Source organism: Rutilus rutilus, assembly GCF_951802725.1.
Source record: "Rutilus rutilus genome assembly, chromosome: 17".
Classification (NCBI taxonomy): domain Eukaryota; kingdom Metazoa; phylum Chordata; class Actinopteri; order Cypriniformes; family Leuciscidae; genus Rutilus; species Rutilus rutilus.
In genome coordinates, this window is record NC_140230.1 from 6,392,808 (window position 1) to 6,415,352 (window position 22,545).

Consider the following 22,545-nt stretch of genomic DNA (forward strand, 5'->3'; position numbering starts at 1 on the left):
CGGACACATTTACCTGCTTATCAACTTGTTTTATTAACCTGGTACATTTCAAAATTCACCAGCCTCTTTTATTTATACCTGGGAACATGTTGTCAAAGGTACCAACTTGGGTATTTCAAAATTGTAAAAATGTGACAACATCAGCATTTCCCACACCTCTGATTGGTCACTGTGTTCCAACTTCTGTGACTAGCCTAAGAAAAAGAGGTTTTTAACGGGAGGGCGAACAGCAGTGCGAGTAAAGTAAGAGATGCCCAAACCCTGTTTAAGTTCAAATCTGGATGCACTTCGGCTTTTAAACCATTGATGGGACAAACATGCTGTAAATAGACATCTTTGACGCTCCTCACGGATGGCTTACACAGATACACAAGTGAGTGTTTGAAAGCAGGCGTCTCTCAGTGGATATATTAGGGATCAAACGCTCCTGTGTGTATCTGTGTAAGCACTCGGTGAACAAAGCGCTCAGGGAAAATAAAATATCCATATTTGGCACCAGCATATCAATTCTCGTATCGCACGGAGGAGGACAACAATATATCGCACTATTGATATTTTGTCCCACCCCTACTCATGACATTACAGGTTTGTGATAGGCCTAGCAATTTTAAACACTAGTTTGTAGGTGCTGTTCGGTCATTTTTAACCGAAAACATTTTTTTTTATTCATCGGAAATGGTACGAAACTTGGTAAAGGTGTTGGAACTGGATATGTGAACACAAAAAAAACCATGGACATAATTCTAAAAGGTTAAATGGTCCTTAAAAAAGTGACACTTGTATTGTTAGCGGTCAAAAATGAGCGCATTGGAAACGATTGGGAAACAAATTACATCTAGTGGAAACTTTTGGTACTGCGCCCAAACTAAATCTCGCTGAACTCTCATTTTTTTAGATATCAACCTTAAATTTGGAACGCAACCCGTTTAGATTTCTGGCTTTGATTTTCTCAGTTTTAGAGTAAAACATGTTTTGAAAAATATATATTTCATAGAAAATGTATAGCTAGTATTATGCATTTTTCATATTAATAAACGTAATTTTTTAAACTTTTTTTTGTTTCACTTTTTTTTTTTAAATGAATAATAAATTGTCAATAATCTGCCAAGTGTCTTCTTTAAAAAGAGACCAAACTTAAGCCTGTGCCCCAAAGCATTCAAGATGTACCACAGTTTAAGTTGGACATTTCATTTTCAGGTCTACGCAAAAAAGTGATTAACAGGCAATAAATGGATCATTACTATAATTTAGTAGCATAATATCCCCTAAAATTACAAAATATTAAATACAAAACATTATCAAACTAAAATATAGTACATTAATTTCAGTGAAAAAAAACAACAACTCATTATTAGCTGAATGTCTTGCTCTACATAAAGTATAAACAGGAATGATACTTCTAAGGTACTTCTTTGTCCTTTCTAAAGGTCAAAAGCCTGAATAACCTTTCACTTTCATTGTTTAGAAAACAGCAGCTTCCGGAAAATATCTCCTCCTGTGCTTCATGAAAGAGGGTCATATGTCGCTTGTATGGTAAATACATGACACTTTTTCATTTGGGGTAAACCATCCCATTAAGAGGACATAACTCTTCAAACGTGTGCGTTCACATCGTACCTTGCAAATGGTCTCTTTGTCCCAAGGCAAAATGGTCTGAAGGTCGATGAGCTCACAGGAGACACCCAGCTTTTCCTGTGCCATGGCAGCCACTTCCCTCATCACATGGATCTGTAACCCAAAGGTCAAAGGTTAACTCGCGGTTTACGCTAAAGACTAAGTTCTGACACTTGGTTCTATTGTTGGCTGCTGTTTCAGAGCGTCTCTAGCCAATGTTGAGGTTATGTTTGTGTTCAGACGACGTGACAGCTAATAAACGTGTCTTCATACAATTTTGGAATTAATTTTTTTTTCACTTAAGTAAATTTAAAATGTTTAAAACAATGGACCAAACTTTAGTACCTTTTTTTTTTTATTCACATTAAAAATTATGTTTTTTCCTGAAAAATGGTGGAAAACATTTCAGAATTTATTCTGTCTATTTAAATATATTTTTGTAATTTATTCCTGTGATCAAAGCTGAATTTTCAGCATCATTACTCCAGTCTTCAGTGTCACATGATCCTTCAGAAATCAGTCTAATATGATGATTTGATGCTCAAGATCTATTATCAATTTTGAAAACAGTTGTAATGCTTAATATTTTTGTGGATCTGAGATACATTTTGTTTTCCAGATTCTATGATTAATAGAAAGTTAAAAAGAACAGCATTTATTTTAACCCCTTAACGCCTGAATTTATATAGCTGTATATATAAAAAAAAAAATATGTGTGTTTTTGCCTTCAAGTAGATGGTAAATAATGTTGAGATTATCCATTTCACTTTTGCACACCAAATAAATAGAAATTTTGGTATGTTGCAAATTTGCAACAACGGGCATTTAGGGTAATGTTTTTTACAAAATGGTAAAATTAATAAAACACATTTTCCCATCTCAGGTATGTAGATTTTATTTATGGCACAAAGTTGTTAGAACTTATAAACTTTAATTGACAAATTAATGAATCTTGACAACAGCAAGAAACAAAACACTCTCCTACTCCCTAACATTGACAGCAGTTTTTATACATTCCATGTTACACTCTGTTTAACTCTTTCCTTGTTTCTCCAGTGCATACATTATATATTCTTATAGTGTTATATCCTAACATGCTATTTTTTGTAAAAAAATAACATAATAAAAAATAATAAAATTTTGGGCTGAAACCATCTAAATATAGCATTATTATAATATGTAGCCATTAGCCAAATCCAGCCGTTATGGACCAATGTCGCAAATTTGCTACAAACAGAAATCTACAAAGTACGTAAAAAATATTCGTCACATGAAGTCTATATGAATAACATAGCTATAGAAGCAATCAATAAGCTAGTACATATTTTTATTTTAGCACAACTTAACTCATTTTGGGCAATTTCTCCACATTTGCGCCCTTGATATGCGGATTTCGCAAACCAAAATATTAGCTTCGGTGAACTGGATGTAGTTTCCACTCCGACCGCTCCTACGAGAAACCAGTGCGTGCAAAATGTTCCTAGGTATGTATCGAATGTGCACAAACAGGCATTGGGGGAAAACACACGCTATCTCGCCTGCAGTCTGAATGGAAGGGGTTTGTTGCAAATTTGCGACAGTGGGCGTTAAGGGGTTAAATGGAAATCTTTTGTAACATGTCTTTACTGTCACTTTTGCCAATCTAATGCATCCTTGCTGAATAAAAGACCCCAAACGGTAGTGCATATCATAAATATTTCATTCTTCTCCCAGTTCTAGTTTGTGCCGCTCATGTATACAGTCTCGGTGGGATGAATAAACAGGAAAAAAAGAACAGTATCGTCCATTAGAAACAAGCCCTGATTTCTCTCTGCGCTTCGTCATGAGGAACATCAGTCATTCAGCAGGATAAGCCTGTGGAGTGTCTGAGCTGAGCTTCAGGACACCCAGAGAGCTTTTGAAATCATGATCTGATGGTGTAGTTGATGTATCTGATAAGTTCTTACAAGCGTACCTGTGTTCCCCAGGCCACCAGCGTGAGATCGCTGCCCTCCTGCAGGACCTCGGCCTGGGAGAGAGGGATGTGATAGGCTTCTGTGGGAACCTGCTCCACTGCAGAACACAATCACAGATTACACATCACCACACATTCACCCTGTAAAGCCTGACATATGGAAATGATTTATTGAACTTTTAGACAAAACATATAAAAAAAAAAAAAAAAGGATAATAAAAAAATCGGAAGAAGAAAAAACAAAATCGCATGTATGTTTTTTTTGTTTAGTATCGTATTTGATACATCAGGCTTGAATGGCTCATATAGTAGGATACAGTGAGAATATTGAGATCATACTAGAAGAGGAAAAACATCAGTTTTATTCAGAGACCCAAACTGAGCAAAAACATGAAATGTGGAGCAGATGCTGATATTTATACGGCCAAAAAAATTTCTGATAGCTTGTAATGTAAATCAATAAGATCTTGTTGATGTATGGATAACCAGGTAAACCTAAGTCACTTTAGTCCAGTAAGTGTTCATTTGGAAATATTACTAACATTATAATAGTTATTCTTATGTTTCCTTTTTTCATTAAATTAGTAAAGATTTCAGAGCAAAACGACGTTTGTACAGTTATACTAAAGCGCTTTTTATTTGCTAAAAAAGTATAAACTATCAGTCAGACGACAGAAGGCATGAAGTAGATTGTGTGCGACAGGTTTTTCAGCAAAGTTTTGATCATGTAGAGAAATGTGCGTATCAAATGTGATACGGCTGACTTTATAGGGTTGAGATTAAATCCATAAACTGCGGAGGAAACTGTTATATTGGTGGAATAAAAGTCTGAGCACGTATCTTGAAGGACAAGGGGGACATTTTTTTTTTGCATGATGTTCAGTGAAACCCGTCCATTCAGATCATAACCACTCGTCCTTCAGTCTTCAGCTTCTCTGGACGGAAACACTGCAGTGGTCTTCTAGCTGGCAGAACGGGCTGAGATGAGTGGGGCAATGGGCAGAGGGTCTAGAGAGTTGATGAGAGGGTGAATATGGGATCTGTTCATACTTGCAGTACATAAAAAGCAAGGAATAAGACCTGCCTATTCTTTGGTGTCGGATATATATTTATTTTTATTCATTTTTTTATTTATTTGGATGGGACAGTGCATATTAAGGCGAGACGCTACAGGTGAATAGGGTAAAAATTTTAACTAGAAGATCTCACTATGAAACTTTCCCAGTTGATTACCTACATTAAGATGAGAAAAAAATGTATTACAAGTTTTCTGTAATTTAATGTTTAAATATGCAAATGAGGCAATATCTAATTAAATATGCGCTAATGTGCCTATATTTAAAAAAAACTAAATCTGAGTATTGGATAAAGCCAGGTTAAAAAATATTTTTTCATTGTGTTCACATATTAGATGGGAAAAAAATTAGAGGGATTTATGGATATCTACTTTTGGTATCCTGTAAATCAGAAAATACTGTCAATAGCCTTAAAAAAAATATTTTCGCCATGTTTTTTGGAATAAAATGTTATATAAATCAGGCTAGGAATAATATATTTACAAATCCCTCTGTAAATGTCTTCATAATATAACTAGGTACAAGACTGGAAAGTTTGGTGTATAGGTGCGACTGAAGTGGAGATTTCGGACTTGGGAGTATGAGAGAAAAGTCATTTTGAGAAAACGGGCTTTAAAGATTTATCATCAGCCAATGAGATTGTGCATTCAGCCCTTTTACTTTCACGATTGGTTGCTGATAAAAAGGAAATGACCATATTTGGATCTGACAGCATTGTACAGGAGAGAGAGAGCTTTCCAGCGGTGCATGTGATGACAGGAAGCAGACAGCGATCGCGGAGCAGCATGTTGATTAAGAACGCCAACTTTTGTTGAATTTATGAGAAATCTACAGACGCAAACAGACAAATGTAGTAAAATAAAGACCTAAATGTGTATTGCGGACTTTTTTTCCCCCACAAGTCTGAAAGAAGACATGTTATTGAAGACAAATCAAAAAATTTACCAATAAAAAAAAAAAACATGTTTTTGCCTGCCGTGTCTCGCCTTAATGAACGTACAATAGAAATTGACGTAAATACGCCGGATTGAGCGCAATGCTAATTTCCATCCGTAGTCCCAGACATAGAGAAAAAAAAAGAATTCATACATATAGAAACAAAGGATAGATGTGTAAGTTGAGGTTTGCACGGCTGGAAGAAAGCCGATAACTAGCTAAAGAAAGGTGGTCGTCTCACCTGACAGCATGAGGGCAGAAAGAACTTTCCACAGCGGTCGTATCTCACGATGAGGTTTTGTTTTTGATTCATGCTGAATTATCTTTATGGCTAAATTATGTTTAATTAGAGCCATTTTCCTCATCCCCGTTTATATGCTCATTGAAGTCATTGTCTGTGTCGCCTTCTGGGAAATCTTGCCGCTTTTGACAATGAGGTTTAAAGTAATTTGGTTGAAAATTGCTGAAGTTGACTTTGGTTGGTTAGGACTGTACTGTTGCTCGGAATTAGAAACAGAGGCTTGTGGAAAAATTCCACATGATTTACCAGTATGTGTCTATTTTCCGCTTGTACTTTAAGCAAAAACTTTCTTTGGGAAAAACAGGAAGAGCTAAGACTGAGCGCATGTACTTTGGAAGAAGCATTCCAGTTCTTTTATTATTAAAAGTGGAATACTTTTTAAAGTACTTTACTTTTTTGGCAAAGCAACTCTTTTTGAAAACCTACTAGCTTAGAATTATTCTTAGCGTTGCTTCAACAGCAGTTCAGTTCATGATCAGTACCAAAGACTTTATATATAGGAAGACGGTGCACTCCGATTACTTATGAACAAGAGAAAGTGCAACACCCAATATGGCAACAAAGCCCCGCCTTATAAATGAAAGAGCCAATCGTTGATTAGTACAGTCATCGCATCACTGCAGTTGCCGTTAGAAGCTCCGGTTGCTATAGACCTTATGCACCAGAGAAACGAGGGCGCCGCCATCTTTGGAATATTGTCTTTTAACTTCCGTTTTGCGGTCGCTCTGTACATTTCTATGGCATTTCTGTCCAGGAGTAATTAGCTTTTTAAGTGGATTTATTTAATGTAAAGTTAACGAAAGTTATCATGAGGACTGTAATGTTTAAAGCAGATGACTTAACAAATGTAAATCGACCGGGAAGATTTTAAAACGAGCCGTTTATTAATAAACACGCAAAACGCTGTGAAAATACAGACCGGAAGTCAAAAGACAATGAGCGCAGCGCTGAAAAGGGGCGGAGCTACATAAGGTCTATAGAAACAGTCAGTGTTCTGAGACATAGGACCGCACATGCGCAATGGACTAGTTGCACGTGGCCGCCATTTTGGATTTCGGATCAGCGAGTGTGCGCGTAGACACTTACGCCCGGCGCAGGGAGCCGGAGAAAGCCGAAAATTATCTTTTATAGTTGTTTATAGAATCAATTATCACTTAAAATATTACTAAGATCCATATTACTATCACACGAGCCAATGGCAATTAAATGCACGGATGCATAGTCAGATTAATGAATGAAATACAACTGTTCACGAACAGAAGATTGTATTTGACTCATGCTGCATACACACACGCAATGACAGTTATGCCTACTGTAAATATAGAGTTACAACTACGATTAGAGTTGTTTGCATAAAATGCACCGTGAACATTCACACGTTTGCCCTGAGATAGCCTAAAATTTATCTCCATAAATACTATTTTCTCAGTTCTGCGCATATATTTTTACTTACATCAATTGCTCGATCAATATTATCATCAAATATTTTACATTTACATTTTTAACTGTAGGTACCACAAACAATTTAATATAGGTAAGTTTGTGTATATTTTACCAGTACAATACTGTATCCCCTGGTTTCACAGACAGGGCTTAAGACTAGTCCTAGACTAAAATGTAAGTCTGAGCTGTTTCCACTGAAATAAACTTGCACTGACTGATCTTAAAAATATATCAGTGCCTTTTTAGTTTTAAGATGCACATCGGTAATGTTTTTTTCTAAGCATGTTTATAAAAATTACTTAAATGTCCTAATTGATCTATGGTCTAATCCTGGCTTAGTCTAAGCCCTGTCTGTGAAACCGGGCCTATATGTGCTGCTTATAAACACCAGACAGATAATGATTTATGATCTTTACTCATCTCATTTGCACAAAATAAATGCAGTAATGGAAGCACAGAAACGCACAGGTGAAATACACTGAAAATTATATGCATTTAAAAATTTGGTCGGGTTGAAGTCATGCCTCCGGATCTTCTGCATCCACTCAGCCCGTACCGCAGCGTCAACGGGTAATGCATGAAAGCTGACTTATCTGTTGTAACGTGACGAAATGATACATAACGGCACATGCCTAAGACTTTTGCACAGTACTGTATATTGTACTGTACTGCAACACGAGCAGCTCCGCTTACCCAATCTAAGGCTCAGTTGCAAAGAACAAATGAATTCACTTTCTACCGACAGTGACTCCAATGTTTATTCACAGCCCGTTTCTTGACTCCAACATCAACATGATTCTTGCAGCCAAAAAAATTTAAATAAAAAATGCTATGCATCACACTCGATTTAAACATTTAAAAAAGGACTGATCGCTATTGATCGCAGTGATGGTCTGTCAGCTGGAGCGGCTCAAGCGGAGCTCAGTGATTAGTGGTTAGGGGGTTTTACCCTAGGTTTCCAGTGATTGATGAAGTCGAGTAAAAGTACATCACTAATGGTCCAGAGTCTTCCGAGCAGTAGGTTGTTGGACGCCCGATTTGTGTTTCCAGCTGACACACACTCTATCATTTAAAAATACTGCTGGATTTAATGGTAAAACCGCTCTTTAATAAAAACCTAATTCAGAGATGGAGAATGAGTATAATTTTCCCTAAGATATCTGATGTGTAGATAACAGCATGCTTGCAGTGTTAGACAGCACTGTAGACTATAATAGGTGTGTATTGACAATGTTAAAACTCTCCAAACACAGCTAGTCTTGGGGTTTGACTCTTGACAGAGCACCTTAGCAACCACACAGCCACATGCTAAAAGCCTTAAGGACACCTTAGCAACCACGAAGCCACATGCTAAAAGCCTTAACACCTTAGCAACCACACAGCCTTAAGAACACCTTAGCAACCACACAGCCTTAAGAACACCTTAGCAACCACACAGCCACATGCTAAAAGCCTTAAGGACACCTTAGCAACCACACAGCCACATGCTAAAAGCCTTAACACCTTAGCAACCACACAGCCACATGCTAAAACCGTTAAGAACACCTTAGCAACCACACAGCCACATGCTAAAAGCCTTAACACCTTAGCAACCACACAGCCACATGCTAAAACCGTTAAGAACACCTTAGCAACCACATAGCCACATGCTAAAAGCCTTAAGGACACCTTAGCAACCACACAGCCACATGCTAAAAGCCTTGAGAACACCCTAGCAACCACACAGCCACATGCTAAAAGCCTTAAGGACACCTTAGCAAGCACACAGCCACATGCTAAAACCGTTAAGAACACCTTAGCAACCACACAGCCACATGCTAAAACCCTTAAGAACACCTTAGCAACCACACAGCCACATGCTAAAACCCTTAAGAACACCTTAGCAACCACACAGCCACATGCTAAAAGCCTTAACACCTTAGCAACCACACAGCCACATGCTAAAAGCCTTGAGAACACCTTAGCAACCACACAGCCACATGCTAAAAGCCTTGAGAACACCTTAGCAACCACACAGCCACATGCTAAAACCCTTAAGAACACCCTAGCAACCACACAGTCACATGATAAAACCCTTAAGAACACCTTAGCAACCACACAGCCACATGCTAAAAGCCTTAAAACCTTAGCAACCACACAGCCACATGCTAAAAGCCTTGAGAACACCTTAGCAACCACACAGCCACATGCTAAAACCGTTAAGAACACCTTAGCAACCACACAGCCACATGCTAAAACCCTTAAGAACACCTTAGCAACCACACAGCCACATGCTAAAACCTTTAAGAACACCCTAGCAACCACACAGTCACATGCTAAAACCCTTAAGAACACCTTAGCAACCACACAGCCACATGCTAAAACCCTTAAGAACACCTTAGCAACCACACAGCCACATGCTAAAAGCCTTAACACCTTAGCAACCACACAACCACATGCTAAAAGCCTTAAGAACACCCTAGCAACCACACAGCAACACAACTGCAGAGGGACAATTTACAAAGCACTAACATATGCTTCATAAACTTCAATCTAATTTCACATAGAAGGTGATGTGACCTTCTAAATATCATGTAATAAATCAAAACCATATTTAAGGCCAACTAAACTTGCATGAGTTACAATTTATGACATTAATTTCAATGTTGGCAATAATGACTGATTAAAAAAAAGACAAGGTGGAAAGTGGAAAATTCCACATTACCATCAGGTAAACATGATGTTTTTCAAATCCAGATTTATATACACTGAATGGCTGAATGATTTATTCCTATCGTGTAAGAATAACTGCATGAAAAGAGAAAAGCCCCGCTCTAAAATTAAAGCCAAATAATGATAAAGAGCCAAAGATCCTAAAACAAGCTCAAATGTTCAGTCAGGAAATTAAAGTCATTCAACAAAATTCTTAAGAGACAGATTTGAGAGTGAACCTGAAGGCAGACAGAGAGCAGATCTAAACTGAGGCTTCGGGAGATCAATATGCACTATTCCTCATGGAAAAAAAACACCACTTGCATTGACTTCCTTAAAACTGCAAACATTTCCTTTTCCACTCTTTATTTCACCATTACTTTGGACATGAGGACTGTGTCGTTCAGAGCCACACTTACTTGTGCTTTAAACTGCACCAAATATTCTCCTCCTAACCAATGGCTGAAAGTGTGGTTGGTAAGCTTTGGCTGTGGTTAGATGAACCCCAGATGCTGTAACTACATAATTATGTGGGAGAAAAGACTATCTATTCCAAAGTAACCCTGTATTTTCAACAAAATGTTTTCATATGCAATATATAAAAAAAACAGCCAATGTTTCATTGTATTATGACAGATGTGTTCTGGAGGTTCTTCTCCTTGATATTACAGATCAGGGTTGTGACTAGTTGTCACAACTAGTCAGATCAGGGTTGTGACTTAGAACTGAGACTGTGCTTTCATCAGCCAGTAAGTGTTTTAAAGGGATACTTCACCGATTAGCATTAAGCTTTGTATCAGTAGAAACCCGGTAGTATTTTCGATGCTTCCCTCCCTCATGTCCCCCTGAGACGAGAGATTTCTGTATTGTGTGTCTGGAAAAAAAAACTCTGATGACGCAAAAATTGTCATTCAGCTCATCAGAGGCTTTTTTGTCCAGAGGCGAGAGACTCCAGCCAGTAGGAGGAGCTCGTCCCGCATGTGTTCAACCCGCCCATAGGGGGATCTCACCATAAAACGGCGTCTGTTCAGTTTCGAGTCGACTAGTAGCCTAGTTGTATCATTTCTTCCCATACTGCCCTCTGTAACCGGTAGGCGTGGCTTGGGAGTGGCCTCATAGGGCAGCGGAGCAAGTGCATTCTGGGAGTTGTTGTCTTTCATCCACATGAGCCAAAAATAAATTTTCTGGCTTTTCTCAGTCTAGAAGGCACCAACTTCTACAATAATTTCACATTTCTACTACATAAAATACACATTCATCTTTCCAGCGGTGAAATATCCCTTTAATAATGTCACTTTCTTGATCCTAAGTCTTCAGAGTAATTAGTCACATGATGAATGAACAAAAAAATTGTAGCACAAGAGCAATTCAGGTTTAGCATACTTATTCAATCAACCAGTTCTTTATCTATCCTTGCATGGCAAACAAGCAGAGACGGTCCAAAAAGTGTGTGGCACTTCATTCACAATAGAGGCAGGTGGAGTTATAAGGTTTGACCAGCAGTTTGAGGATCTCATGGAGTTATGAGGTTTGACCAGCAGTTTGAGGATCTCATGGAGTTATGAGGTTTAGTCACAAGCTCTTTTTAATACTTTTCAGTGGTTAAAAATATGGCTGTGAAACGATTAAATCGCATCCAAAATAAAAGTTTGTGTTCACATTATATAAACACACAGTGGCCCTCATTTATCATTCTTGCGTAGAAACGGGCGTATATATTGGCGTAAGATTATGCTTACACTCTTCTCACCGCCTGATTTATGAAGCTGTGTGTACCTTTGAAATCCAGGTGTACGCAATACCTGCGCTTGATAAATGCCGCGGCTGAAAACGAGCGTCATTAGAATAACACGCCCCTATATATTCAAGTCTCCGCTCCCCCCACGCCCTCATTTTACGCCATGGACACACGGAAGACGGCAAAGAAGAGAAACTTCTTTGAGAAAGAGAAAGCGAAACCAGGGAAGTGCAAAGAAACAAAATTGATTTCTAGATTTTTATTATTAATGACGCTTATTCTTATTTAGAAGAAGAATGTCGTTATTATTATTATTTGTATTATTATTATTATTATTATTTAAAAGAAGAAGAATGTCATTTTTATTATTTTGTCAGTCTGAATTATTTTTTTGGTCATTGGTCATTTGGTCTTTCATTAAACCCAGTCCGTGCACACCTGCCGGGCCTAACCCTGGCCTAACCATCGTTTCAAATAATAGTACAACGGCGAGCGCGTCGAGTATAAACGCCTCGTCCGTTTGGGGAGGTGCGCGCGCAGTCTGCGGAGACTCGCACTGCGGAGCCAGGCGAAAGTATAAACAAGGCTTGAAACGTCAGGTAAAGCGCACAGGCTCGCAACTTAAGGAATACATATGCCTACAATTCAAATGCTTTGGTAAAGTCACACAAATTAAACATTGAAGTCCATGTTGCACAAAAATAAACACTGAAGTTTATAATTAGCCTACTATGTTGTTGTTTTTTTACAGTGGGTCATAATATATCATATCTTTTAGTTTGTCAGTGCGTTTTGTGGTGTTAGGAATTGTTTTTCTGCGCATTCCCGCACTCAAAACGTGCGTACACCACCTCCTGAGCTGGCGTAGGATTTGAGCGTGCCGTACGCCAACGTCCATATTGATAAATCTCAAAGTCACCGTGGTTTTGGGTGTACGCTGGAAATTTGGTGTACGCACTTTTGATAAATGAGGGCCAGTGTGTGTACTGTGCATAATTATTTTGTATATAAATATACACACATGCATATATTTAAGAAATAGTTGCTTATAGATACTGTATATAAATATTTATATATAAATAAAATAAAAAAATCTTAAATATATACATATATCATGTAACACACAAACTTTTATTTTGGATGCGATTAATCGTTTCACAGCCCTAGTTAAAGACTGGGACATAAAGATGTAAAAGGTGACCAACAGTTTGATGTATGAAAACAATAACAACCTCCTCTCACCTGCTGCTCTGTACAGGATTTTAGGCTCAAAGAAGATGCATGGGTTATTATCTTCAATGCAGGACAGAAGAAGACCCTTGGCCTGGACCGGACCTCTCGGCACAACAATCTAACAGAGAAAAAAATAAATATATATTTGTTTTATTAAAGAGAAAAAAAAAAGTGATTGGTACATTTATATACAAGGACAGAGACTTGATCAAAAAGCATTTGTGCATCTCAAAACTGGGTTCATTTTAAAGATGACTAAACTGAGTAGACCATTACAGATGAAGACTCCATGAGATTGGGTGCATACCAATAAAGATTTGTGTTGCGATGAGAATCAAACTGTGAAGAGCGAGGAGCAGCGGTGAGGTTAAATCAGCTCTGACACTCTGTGTTTCGGCTCATTAAATGTCAAGTCTGTGGTCATGTGACTGATCCAGATGATGCAGGTGCAGGTCACTTCATAGTGAGTCACGCATCGATCTGCTATGATCGTGATTCATACTGCTATTTCCTGAGGGTTTTGATGTAGCGCGAAAAATCTGTGTTGCATTGCGGGTGAGATGAGTAAAGAGCGTTTCTGTATAATCCATCACAGACTGGTGAGTTTATTATTATATTTGTCACACCGATACACGGATCCTCCACTCAACTCCTTTTGTGAACAAAATCCTTAATAGTCTACGACAATCTCTGTGTTGATGCTAGGAAACCAAAAAAAAAAAGTTGTACTGGTCGGGTCAAATCACACGGTCTCGTGCTTCAGCTTAAAGCCCATACAGAACGGTGTTATTTTAGTATTATAGACTATTTTTTATATTTTGAATAAGCTTTTATTTTCTACATTTTCATTTTCAATTAAATTTTTTGTACGTTTTAGTCATTTTAATGATTTTACTAGTTTTTTTTATTTTATTTTTTTACAATTCTATTTAGCTTTAAGGCAACATTTCCAATTGTAAGTTTTTCATCTAATATTTATTTTATTCCAACAGTAATAGTTTTAGTTAAAGGCACGGTTAGTAAGTTTCGCCACTAGAGGTCACTCATTCAAAACAAATTCAGATTCAGATTGTTTTATTTAGTGCCATGTCAGCATTCAAGGCTATTTTCATGGCAAAAATTTAATTACAAAAATACAAATATCATATAAATACAATAAAAACCAAAACAAACAAAAACAGCAAGTCATATTATAAAAGTTTTTTTTCAATTAACATATGACAAATCCAAAACCCTTTCAGGTATAATCGAACTAAATAAGTCCTTATTCAAAACAAAGGCGTAGTTTGATGACACCGTGAATGAGTGTGGGATCATGGGAGTTGTCGTCTTCACCTCCATAGCCGATGGAAACATCCGACGGGACTCAAGGCAGAAATCACGTTCATGGTTCAATGTTTATTATCGGGGACATTTTACATTGCCGTTTTTATTATGCATATATGCCATATGCGCCCATTGCCGCTCCTTTCATTTTGTTGTTTATGTTTATTTTATGATTAAAGTTACGTTTAACATCCGCCTCCTTCCCTGAACATGACCTTTGTTATAGTTACATTTGATCACTTAAATTCACATTTCATTTCATTCTAATGAAACAGCCACAAGTGCTGAATTACTACTCATTCAGATCACTTTATCTGACTAATTAGAATTGTGAGGTAACAGCGCTGTTTTCATGGTCAAAACAATCATACTAAAAAAACATTTGAGTGTGTTGAAAGTGATGTTAATGTTACTCTGTGGCTGCTATGAGACACTTGTTGCACATCGCAGTAAGCTAGATCGATATTAGAATTATCACATTAATAAAAGCTGGATGACTTGTGTTGCTAAATGGCGTGCAATTAATTTTAAAACATTGTATGGTGGAGAAAATGCTGCATAACTGTTAATACAAATAAAGCTCTTTCTGATTATGCTGTGAGCCACTCGACAAAATCGTGTTTTCTCTGAGGCATGATACAAACATGTTACTCGCGGTAAACCAATAAAACAAGATTCAAACAATAAGAATAACCGTGTTCAGCTATATAGCAATGATTAGTTTTATGTCAATAAAGGTATCAAAACAGTTGCTCACCTGTCTAATAAAAAACAATCTATTAAAGTGTCTTTAGAAACTTTTTTCAATGGTTTCTTTGCAAGTAAAACAGTATTTGAGGGTAACATGGATATTACGTTATTGACAGGCTACGCAATGACACGGGCCGTTACACTGGTTAAAATAGCTGATTTCCAATTAGCGGCTGCGTTTAAGGAAATAACTGTCTATATCTGCAGGCATCAATAGTCTATATTTGTCGTTCAAAAAGGGAAACTGAAATTAGGACTCCAGATACAGTGGGGATAACAAGTATTTGATACACTGCCGATTTTGCAGGTTTTCCCACTTACAAAGCATGTAGAGGTCTGTAATTTTTATCATAGGTACTCTTCAACTGTGAGAGACGGAATCTAAATGAAAATCCAGAAAATCACATTGTATGATTTTTAAATAATTAATTTGCATTTTATTGCATGACATAAGTATTTGATCACCTACCAACCAGTAAGAATTCCGGCTCTCACAGACCTGTTAGTTTTTCTTTAAGAAGCCCTCCTGTTCTCCACTCATTACCTGTATTAACTGCACCTGTTTGAACTCGTTACCTGTATAAAAGACACCTGTCCACACACTCAATCCAACCTCTCCACAATGGCCAAGATCAGAGAGCTGTGTAAGGACATCAGGGATAAAATTGTAGACCTGCACAAGGCTGGGATGGGCTACAGGACAATAGGCAAGCAGCTTGGTGAGAAGGCAACAACTGTTGGCGCAATTATTAGAAAATGGAGGAAGTTCAAGATGATGGTCAATCTCCCTCGGTCTGGGGCACCATGCAAGATCTCACCTCGTGGGGCATCAATGATCATGAGGAAGGTGAGGGATCAGCACAGAACTACACGGCAGGACCTGGTCAATGACCTGAAGAGAGCTGGGACCACAGTCTCAAAGAAAACCATTAGTAACACACTAGGCCGTCATGGATTAAAATCCTGCAGCGCACGCAAGGTCCCCCTGCTCAAGCCAGCGCATATCCAGGCCCGTCTGAAGTTTGCCAATGACCATCTGGATGATCCAGAGGAGGAATGGGAGAAGGTCATGTGGTCTGATGAGACAGAAATAGAGCTTTTTGGTCTAAACTCCACTCGCCGTGTTTGGAGGAAGAAGAAGGATGAGTATAACCCCAAGAACACCATCCCAACCGTGAAGCATGGAGGTGGAAACATCATTCTTTGGGGATGCTTTTCTGCAAAGGGGACAGGATGACTGCACCGTATTGAGGGAAGGATGGATGGGGCCATGTATCGTGAGATCTTGGCCAACAACTTCCTTCCCTCAGTAAGAACACTGAAGATGGGTCGTGGCTGGGTCTTCCAGCATGACAACGACCCGAAACACACAGCCAGGGCAACTAAGGAGTGGCTCCGTAAGAAGCATCTCAAGGTCCTGGAGTGGCCTAGCCAGTCTCCAGACCTGAACCCAATAGAAAATCTTTGGAGGGAGCTGAAAGTCCGTATTGCCCAGCGACAGCCCCGAAACCTGAAGGATCTGGAGAAGGTCTGTATGGAGGAGTGGGCCAAAATCCCTGCTGCAGTGTGTGCAAACCTGGTCAAGAACTACAGGAAACGTATGATCTCTGTAATTGCAAACAAAGGTTTCTGTACCAAACATTAAGGTCTGCTTTTCTGATGTATCAAATACTTATGTCATGCAATAAAATGCAAATTAATTACTTAAAAATCATACAATGTGATTTTCTGGATTTTTGTTATAGATTCCGTCACTCACAGTTGAAGAGTACCTATTAGGGGTGTAAGAAAAAAATCGATACACATGAGTATCGCGATATTTTATTTTGCGATACTGTATCGATTTTCAAAAACGCAATATCGATTTTTTTTTTTTTTTTATGTCCAAAAATATTCATGGTAACTGGTTCACGTTTATGTTGTTTAAATACCTACCACTAGATAGCTATGCTGAGACGCACCACTAGTGTCCTCGCTAGGCTCGCCGAACGGTGCGTGTCCACTGGCAAGGAGCGAGCGTTTTTAATTCATTCCTATGGAAGTCGAGCTTCACGCTCAGCAGTGCATTTTGGGATTGACAGCGGACCAGAGAAAGCGTTGAGAGCGTCCGAGAGCGTCAAAAGGTTGGGCAGTTCTCGACTTTATGCAAATATCAAGCGAAAAACGCGGTCAGCAGCCAATTGCTGTGAGGTTTGGGATGTGACGTCTGTCTTTAGAGTTTAAAAATATACTAATTGTGCCGGAGTTTATTATGGATTTAGTGCTTAAATCATTTTGTTTACAAATTAGACGCTTTGCAGTTGTTATATATATGTTAAAGATTTTATTTTGGATGTGTTTATTGTTATTATATTGTCTGGGTTTATAAAATTGAAAGGATCTTTGCTTGGTGCATTTGGAAACAAAGCTTGTCTATTTCTAAATGTAACCGCGTGCATGATGATTATACTGTCCGTGTGTTGAAAAAAACTTAGATTAAACACACTTGTAACAGACACACCCCAAAGCGGAGACGTTACAGCGTTGCCAGCGGCACCGAGCGGAGTTTTGCTGCTGTAGTGGACACGCACCGTGATGCTGCGTTCACACCAAACGCTAATAGAGCGTCTGGCGCGAGTGATTTCAATGTTAAGTCCATGCAAAGACGCGTTTACGCGCGTCTGGAGGTCCTGCGGCACGAATGAGGCATTTAGCGCGGCGCGGTAGACGCTAATTCGCCTCATTCGCACATTCATTTTGTTCACTTTCATTCATTTTAGTCCAGTTCACGTTGTTGTTTTGTATTGTGACAGGGGCTATGTATTTTCTTTTATTATGGCCTACTTGAGCATATAAAAATTTGCTCACTAAGAACCTGTGAACCACAATCCCAAACTGGCAGTTTGATTTTCTGTGTACTGAATTGTTTACCTTGATTTTCTGTGTACTGAATTGTTTACCTTGATTTTCTGTGTACTGAATTGTTTACCTAAAGTAAACCTCTTTGACTTTAATGAACATCATGTCTTTTTTTAAATATTACTTTTTTTAAATTATAGTCCTACTTTAAAAAAATCTAAATATATCGCCTTATGCACAGTATCGAAATATATTGCAATATATTGAATCGTGACCCATGTATCGTGATACGTATCATATCGCCAGATTCTTGCCAATACACAGCCCTAGTACCTATGATACAAATTACAGACTTCTACATGCTTTGTAAGTGGGAAAACCTGCAAAATCGGCAGTGTATCAAATACTTGTTCTCCCCACTGTACATTAACCATAAACAAAGCAGCAGTTGCTTATTATTTTGAATATCAATCATGCCGATTACTTTCATTGTTCCAGCCGGCTCATGTTATAAAAATAATAATGTATTGGAATGCTTAGGTAAGATCACATAAAATCTGAACAGCCTTCTTTCTGTACCGTCTTGATCTCTCTCACCAATGGCCCTGACGTCGATTCAGCATGCTGACGTGTGGATCACACCGCAAAAACTAGCCCGACAGAGGCTTGCTGACGGCCGACTGTTGGCTTGGCGTGTCACGACCCATTAACTGACTGAATACAAGATTTTTAGTGCTTTGTTTTTTGTTTTTATTAATATTCAAGCATCACAGACAATGGCAGACAGGCAGCTCTGGCATAATGTCAATAACACTTCTACAAATTACTCAGTTTCTTTACAGTTATTGAGGTAAACATGCCTAAATTACAGAAAAAAGGTACCCAACCCTAGTCACGTCAATAATTGATTAGATTTTCAGTGGTTTGGTTTAGATTTAATTTAAAGTGCACCAAAAAAAAAAAAAAACCTTGTGAAAAAAAAAAAAGTGCTTAACTGTCATGAAAAAAAGCATCAAGAGTCAAATAACACAAAACATCTCAATGGCCCTAAAAACAGGCTTAATTTTCTGTTATAAAAATATGATTTCTTTGTGCGATTCACCTTGATTCCAGGACAGTGTGCGAAGAAGGCCTCTGGACTCTGGGAGTGATAGAGTGAGCCGTGACCCACACAGCCCCACGGAGATCTGATGGTCAGCTTCCCACAGTCAAACAAGTTCCCAGAACGGTACCGGTACTTGGCCGCTTCATTCACGATCTTCAACAGCATAAAAAAAAAAAAAATAGACACAGAAAAAGTAACATTTACAACTCACATCTGTGTGCAAGACAAGACGGGCTCCGCAACGCTAACGCGGTCACATCCAAAGCTCCGCTCATAAAATGCTTTAGTTTAAAAGGCGATTTTTCCTGCCGTCGTCGCCAAAGCTTTTTAAAATAAACAAAGCGTGGAGCCAGGAAATTCTCTTATAATGCTCGACAACAATTGACTGGAAGGAACAATGTAAATGAGGGTTTTACAGACTCTAATGGTGGCATAATGATATGATAATAAAGAGAATAAAGCATGTGGAAGAGCTTCCAGAAATATCAGATATTGTCCAGACTCATATTGCTCACTGGACGGTCAGATTTTGGATGTTGAGAGACTATGTGGTGTGAAGCGTTCCTGTAAAATATTCCCCCATTATTGCATCTGGTATTCGGTTGCCTTGGCAATGAAGAGAAAACTCATCCATCTTCAGTGAGGCGAGGACACACGGAAAACACCAGCAGCAGGCAGACAGACAGACAGACAGACAGACAGACAGGCAGAAGCTGGACGTTTCCTCCTGCAGATCAGCCAGCGTCTCACAAACACCCCAAACCACACACTGACAAACCTGACAGAGCTCATGCTGTCCACATACACAGATCATTGCATAATCTTATGAAAACATTAAAGGGGTCCCATTATGCTTTTTCAACTTTAGTAAGTGTGTAATGTTTCTGTTTGAGCATAAATAAAGATTTAACGTTTGAAAATGAAGAAATTAAGATTAAGATTAATGTGCCATTATAAATATCAGCATTGTAATTTTGTTTTTTTTACAGTACTTATTTTATAGTAAAATATCAATAGAAAAAGTATGTTGTTTTTATGTAGTAATTTTATATATTCTTATTTAGTAATTATTATTATTATTATTATTATTATTAGTAGTAGTAGTAGTAGTAGTAGTAGTATTATACACACACTCACTGGCCACTATATTAGGTACACCCGTTCAACTGTTCGTTAACGCAAATATCTAATCAGCCAATCACATGACAGCAACTCAATGCATGTAATGCAATGCAACTCATTTAGGCATGTAGACATGGTCAAGACGACCTGCTGAAGTTCAAACTGAGCATCAGAATGAGGAAGAAAGGTAATTTAAGTGACTTTGAACATGTCATGTTTGTTGGTGCCGGAAGGGCTGGTTTTTCAGAAACTGCTGATCTACTGGGATTTTCATGCACAACCATCTCTAGACGTCTAGTTTGCGTCAGAATTTGGTGTAAACAACATAAATGTATGGATCCATCCTGCCTATAATCAACGGTTCAGGCTGCTGGTGGTGTAAATGGTGTAGAGGATATTTTCTTGGCACACTTTGGGCCAACTGAGTACCAACTGAGCATCGTTTAAACGCCACAGCACACCTGAGTATTGTTGCTGACCACGTCCATCCCTTTACGACCACAGTGAACCATCTTCTGATGGCTTCTTCCAGCAGGATAATGCAGGTCACAAAAGCTCAAATCATCTCAAACTGGTTTCTTGAACATGGCGATGAGTTCTCTAAACTCAAACGGTCTCCAGATCTCAATCCAGTGGAGCAGCTTTAGGATTTGCTGGAACAGGAGATTCACATCACGGATGAGCAGCCGACAAATCTGCAGCAACTGTGTGATGCTATCGTGACAATATGGACCAAAGTCTCTGAGGAATGATTCCAGCACATTGTTGAATCTGTGCCATTAAGAATTAAGGCAGTTCTGAAGGCAAAAGGGGGTCCAACCCAGACCTAGCAAAGTTAACTTTTTGGGTGAACTAACATTAGAAATGTACTTAAGGAGAATTTTTTCACTTCAAGTTCCTCCATGTAAAGAAATTCTCCTGAAGAGGGCAGTGCAGTGTGATGGCTGAGCTGGAACCTGATAAGGTGTGTTTCCAGGGGGGAACGATATAGTGGTGCACCTCAGAGCACATGCAGGTGAAAAAGTTTGGAGAAGATCTATATGATTGATTAACAAGTACTTTCACACATTCAGCTCAAATTCAAGCTTGAAGACGCAACTGGTATGAACATTAACTTAAATTATGTTGATGTAAAATATAAACTTTGAAGTTGTAAAATGTCAGTATTGTGTTTCAGCTTATTTGATGGAATCTGCTACAGTTCTGATTGATGCTGAGCTTTGTATGATTTGTGTTGACCAATTATTTGAGTTTGAAAGGTGTGTTTTAAGTGTTAACATTTATCATTTATTGTCAAGGCATTTGATTTAGTTGATTATACTGTAGTTAATATGGTGATTGAGATGTTAAATGTTAGTTTAAATAATATCTTTATTTATATTAATGTATATTTGTTTTGTTTAAATCTATCTTTTAAAGATGATCAACCATCTGCTTCTGCCAATACCTCTGCAAACAGAAGTGAATAAAAAACAGCAAAGCTCAATGAGTTGTCCTCTTGCGTCCTTCATAGTCTGAATGCCATCTCAAGTTTAGGCAGAGCTGAAACTAAATTCTGGAAAACTTGACAATCCATGATTGTGTTTATAAAGAAAAGCCCCTTGTAAACAAGCTCACCTGATCAAACGCTGGGTAAATGTAGTCGGCGAACTGAATCTCTGCTATAGCGGTGGCTCCTGCAACAGCTGCACCAATCCCAAACCCCACAATGCCTTGCTCACACAGCGGGGTGTTAAATACACGGTCCTTACCTGTGAAGAAAAAGGTATATATGTCAACCTACTCTGGACTTGTCAGGGCTCTACAGTGCGACTAGAAATGTCTGTGTGCGACCATGAAAAGATATTTAGGCGCACTTGTGCGACTGACTCGATCGAAAGCTAAAAACTACAACTCCCAAATGCCCTTACACTTTTCACACTGCGATTGGTTGCTTTTAATGCCAGTCAACCAAGCCGCGCGAAAACGTTTTGAGACGGCTGTGGCGTTGAAATTGTCTGGTGTTGGGATGAAGAGTATCACATTTTACTTTAAAAGTTCTGTCTCAAATGAGGCAGAACAGAGTAGCTTCGAACAAAACGTTGAACAAGAACAAGATGTTGGCGCTGTTGTTCCTTGTAAGAGGCAGAAAATATCAGTGACAGGTAACGTTAAACAGTACAGGCTCCAAAAAGAATGGCTAGACGCTTTTCCGTGGCTATAACACGAGCAAGATAAAGATGTTATGCTGTGCAAAATACTGCAAAGTATTATTTGTAGTTTTGTACTACAAACACAGAAGCTCTCCGACAACTAAAAATCTAATTCAACACTGCATACATGATAGCGAAAGAAGAGATCCCATTCATGAAATTTGGGCCATCTGATTGCGGTACATCGTGTGGTAGAAACATTACTTGTGTTCAGCAGTGAGTCTGT

The 22,545-nt window shown here is 38.5% G+C and overlaps 1 protein-coding gene across 1 annotated transcript in view; it reads right to left on the minus strand.

Moving 5' to 3' along the window:
• The window catches only part of bckdhb (branched chain keto acid dehydrogenase E1 subunit beta), a 74,320-nt gene that overhangs the window by 40,863 nt on the left and 10,912 nt on the right, over nucleotides 1-22,545 (minus strand). Inside the window, exons 4-8 of the mRNA XM_084384668.1 lie at nucleotides 21,745-21,878; nucleotides 19,003-19,158; nucleotides 12,996-13,104; nucleotides 3,569-3,666; nucleotides 1,618-1,728 (exon numbers count right to left, since the gene is read on the minus strand). Coding sequence (XP_084240794.1) covers nucleotides 1,618-1,728; nucleotides 3,569-3,666; nucleotides 12,996-13,104; nucleotides 19,003-19,158; nucleotides 21,745-21,878 — 608 coding nt within the window. The remainder of the gene's footprint in view (nucleotides 1-1,617; nucleotides 1,729-3,568; nucleotides 3,667-12,995; nucleotides 13,105-19,002; nucleotides 19,159-21,744; nucleotides 21,879-22,545) is intronic.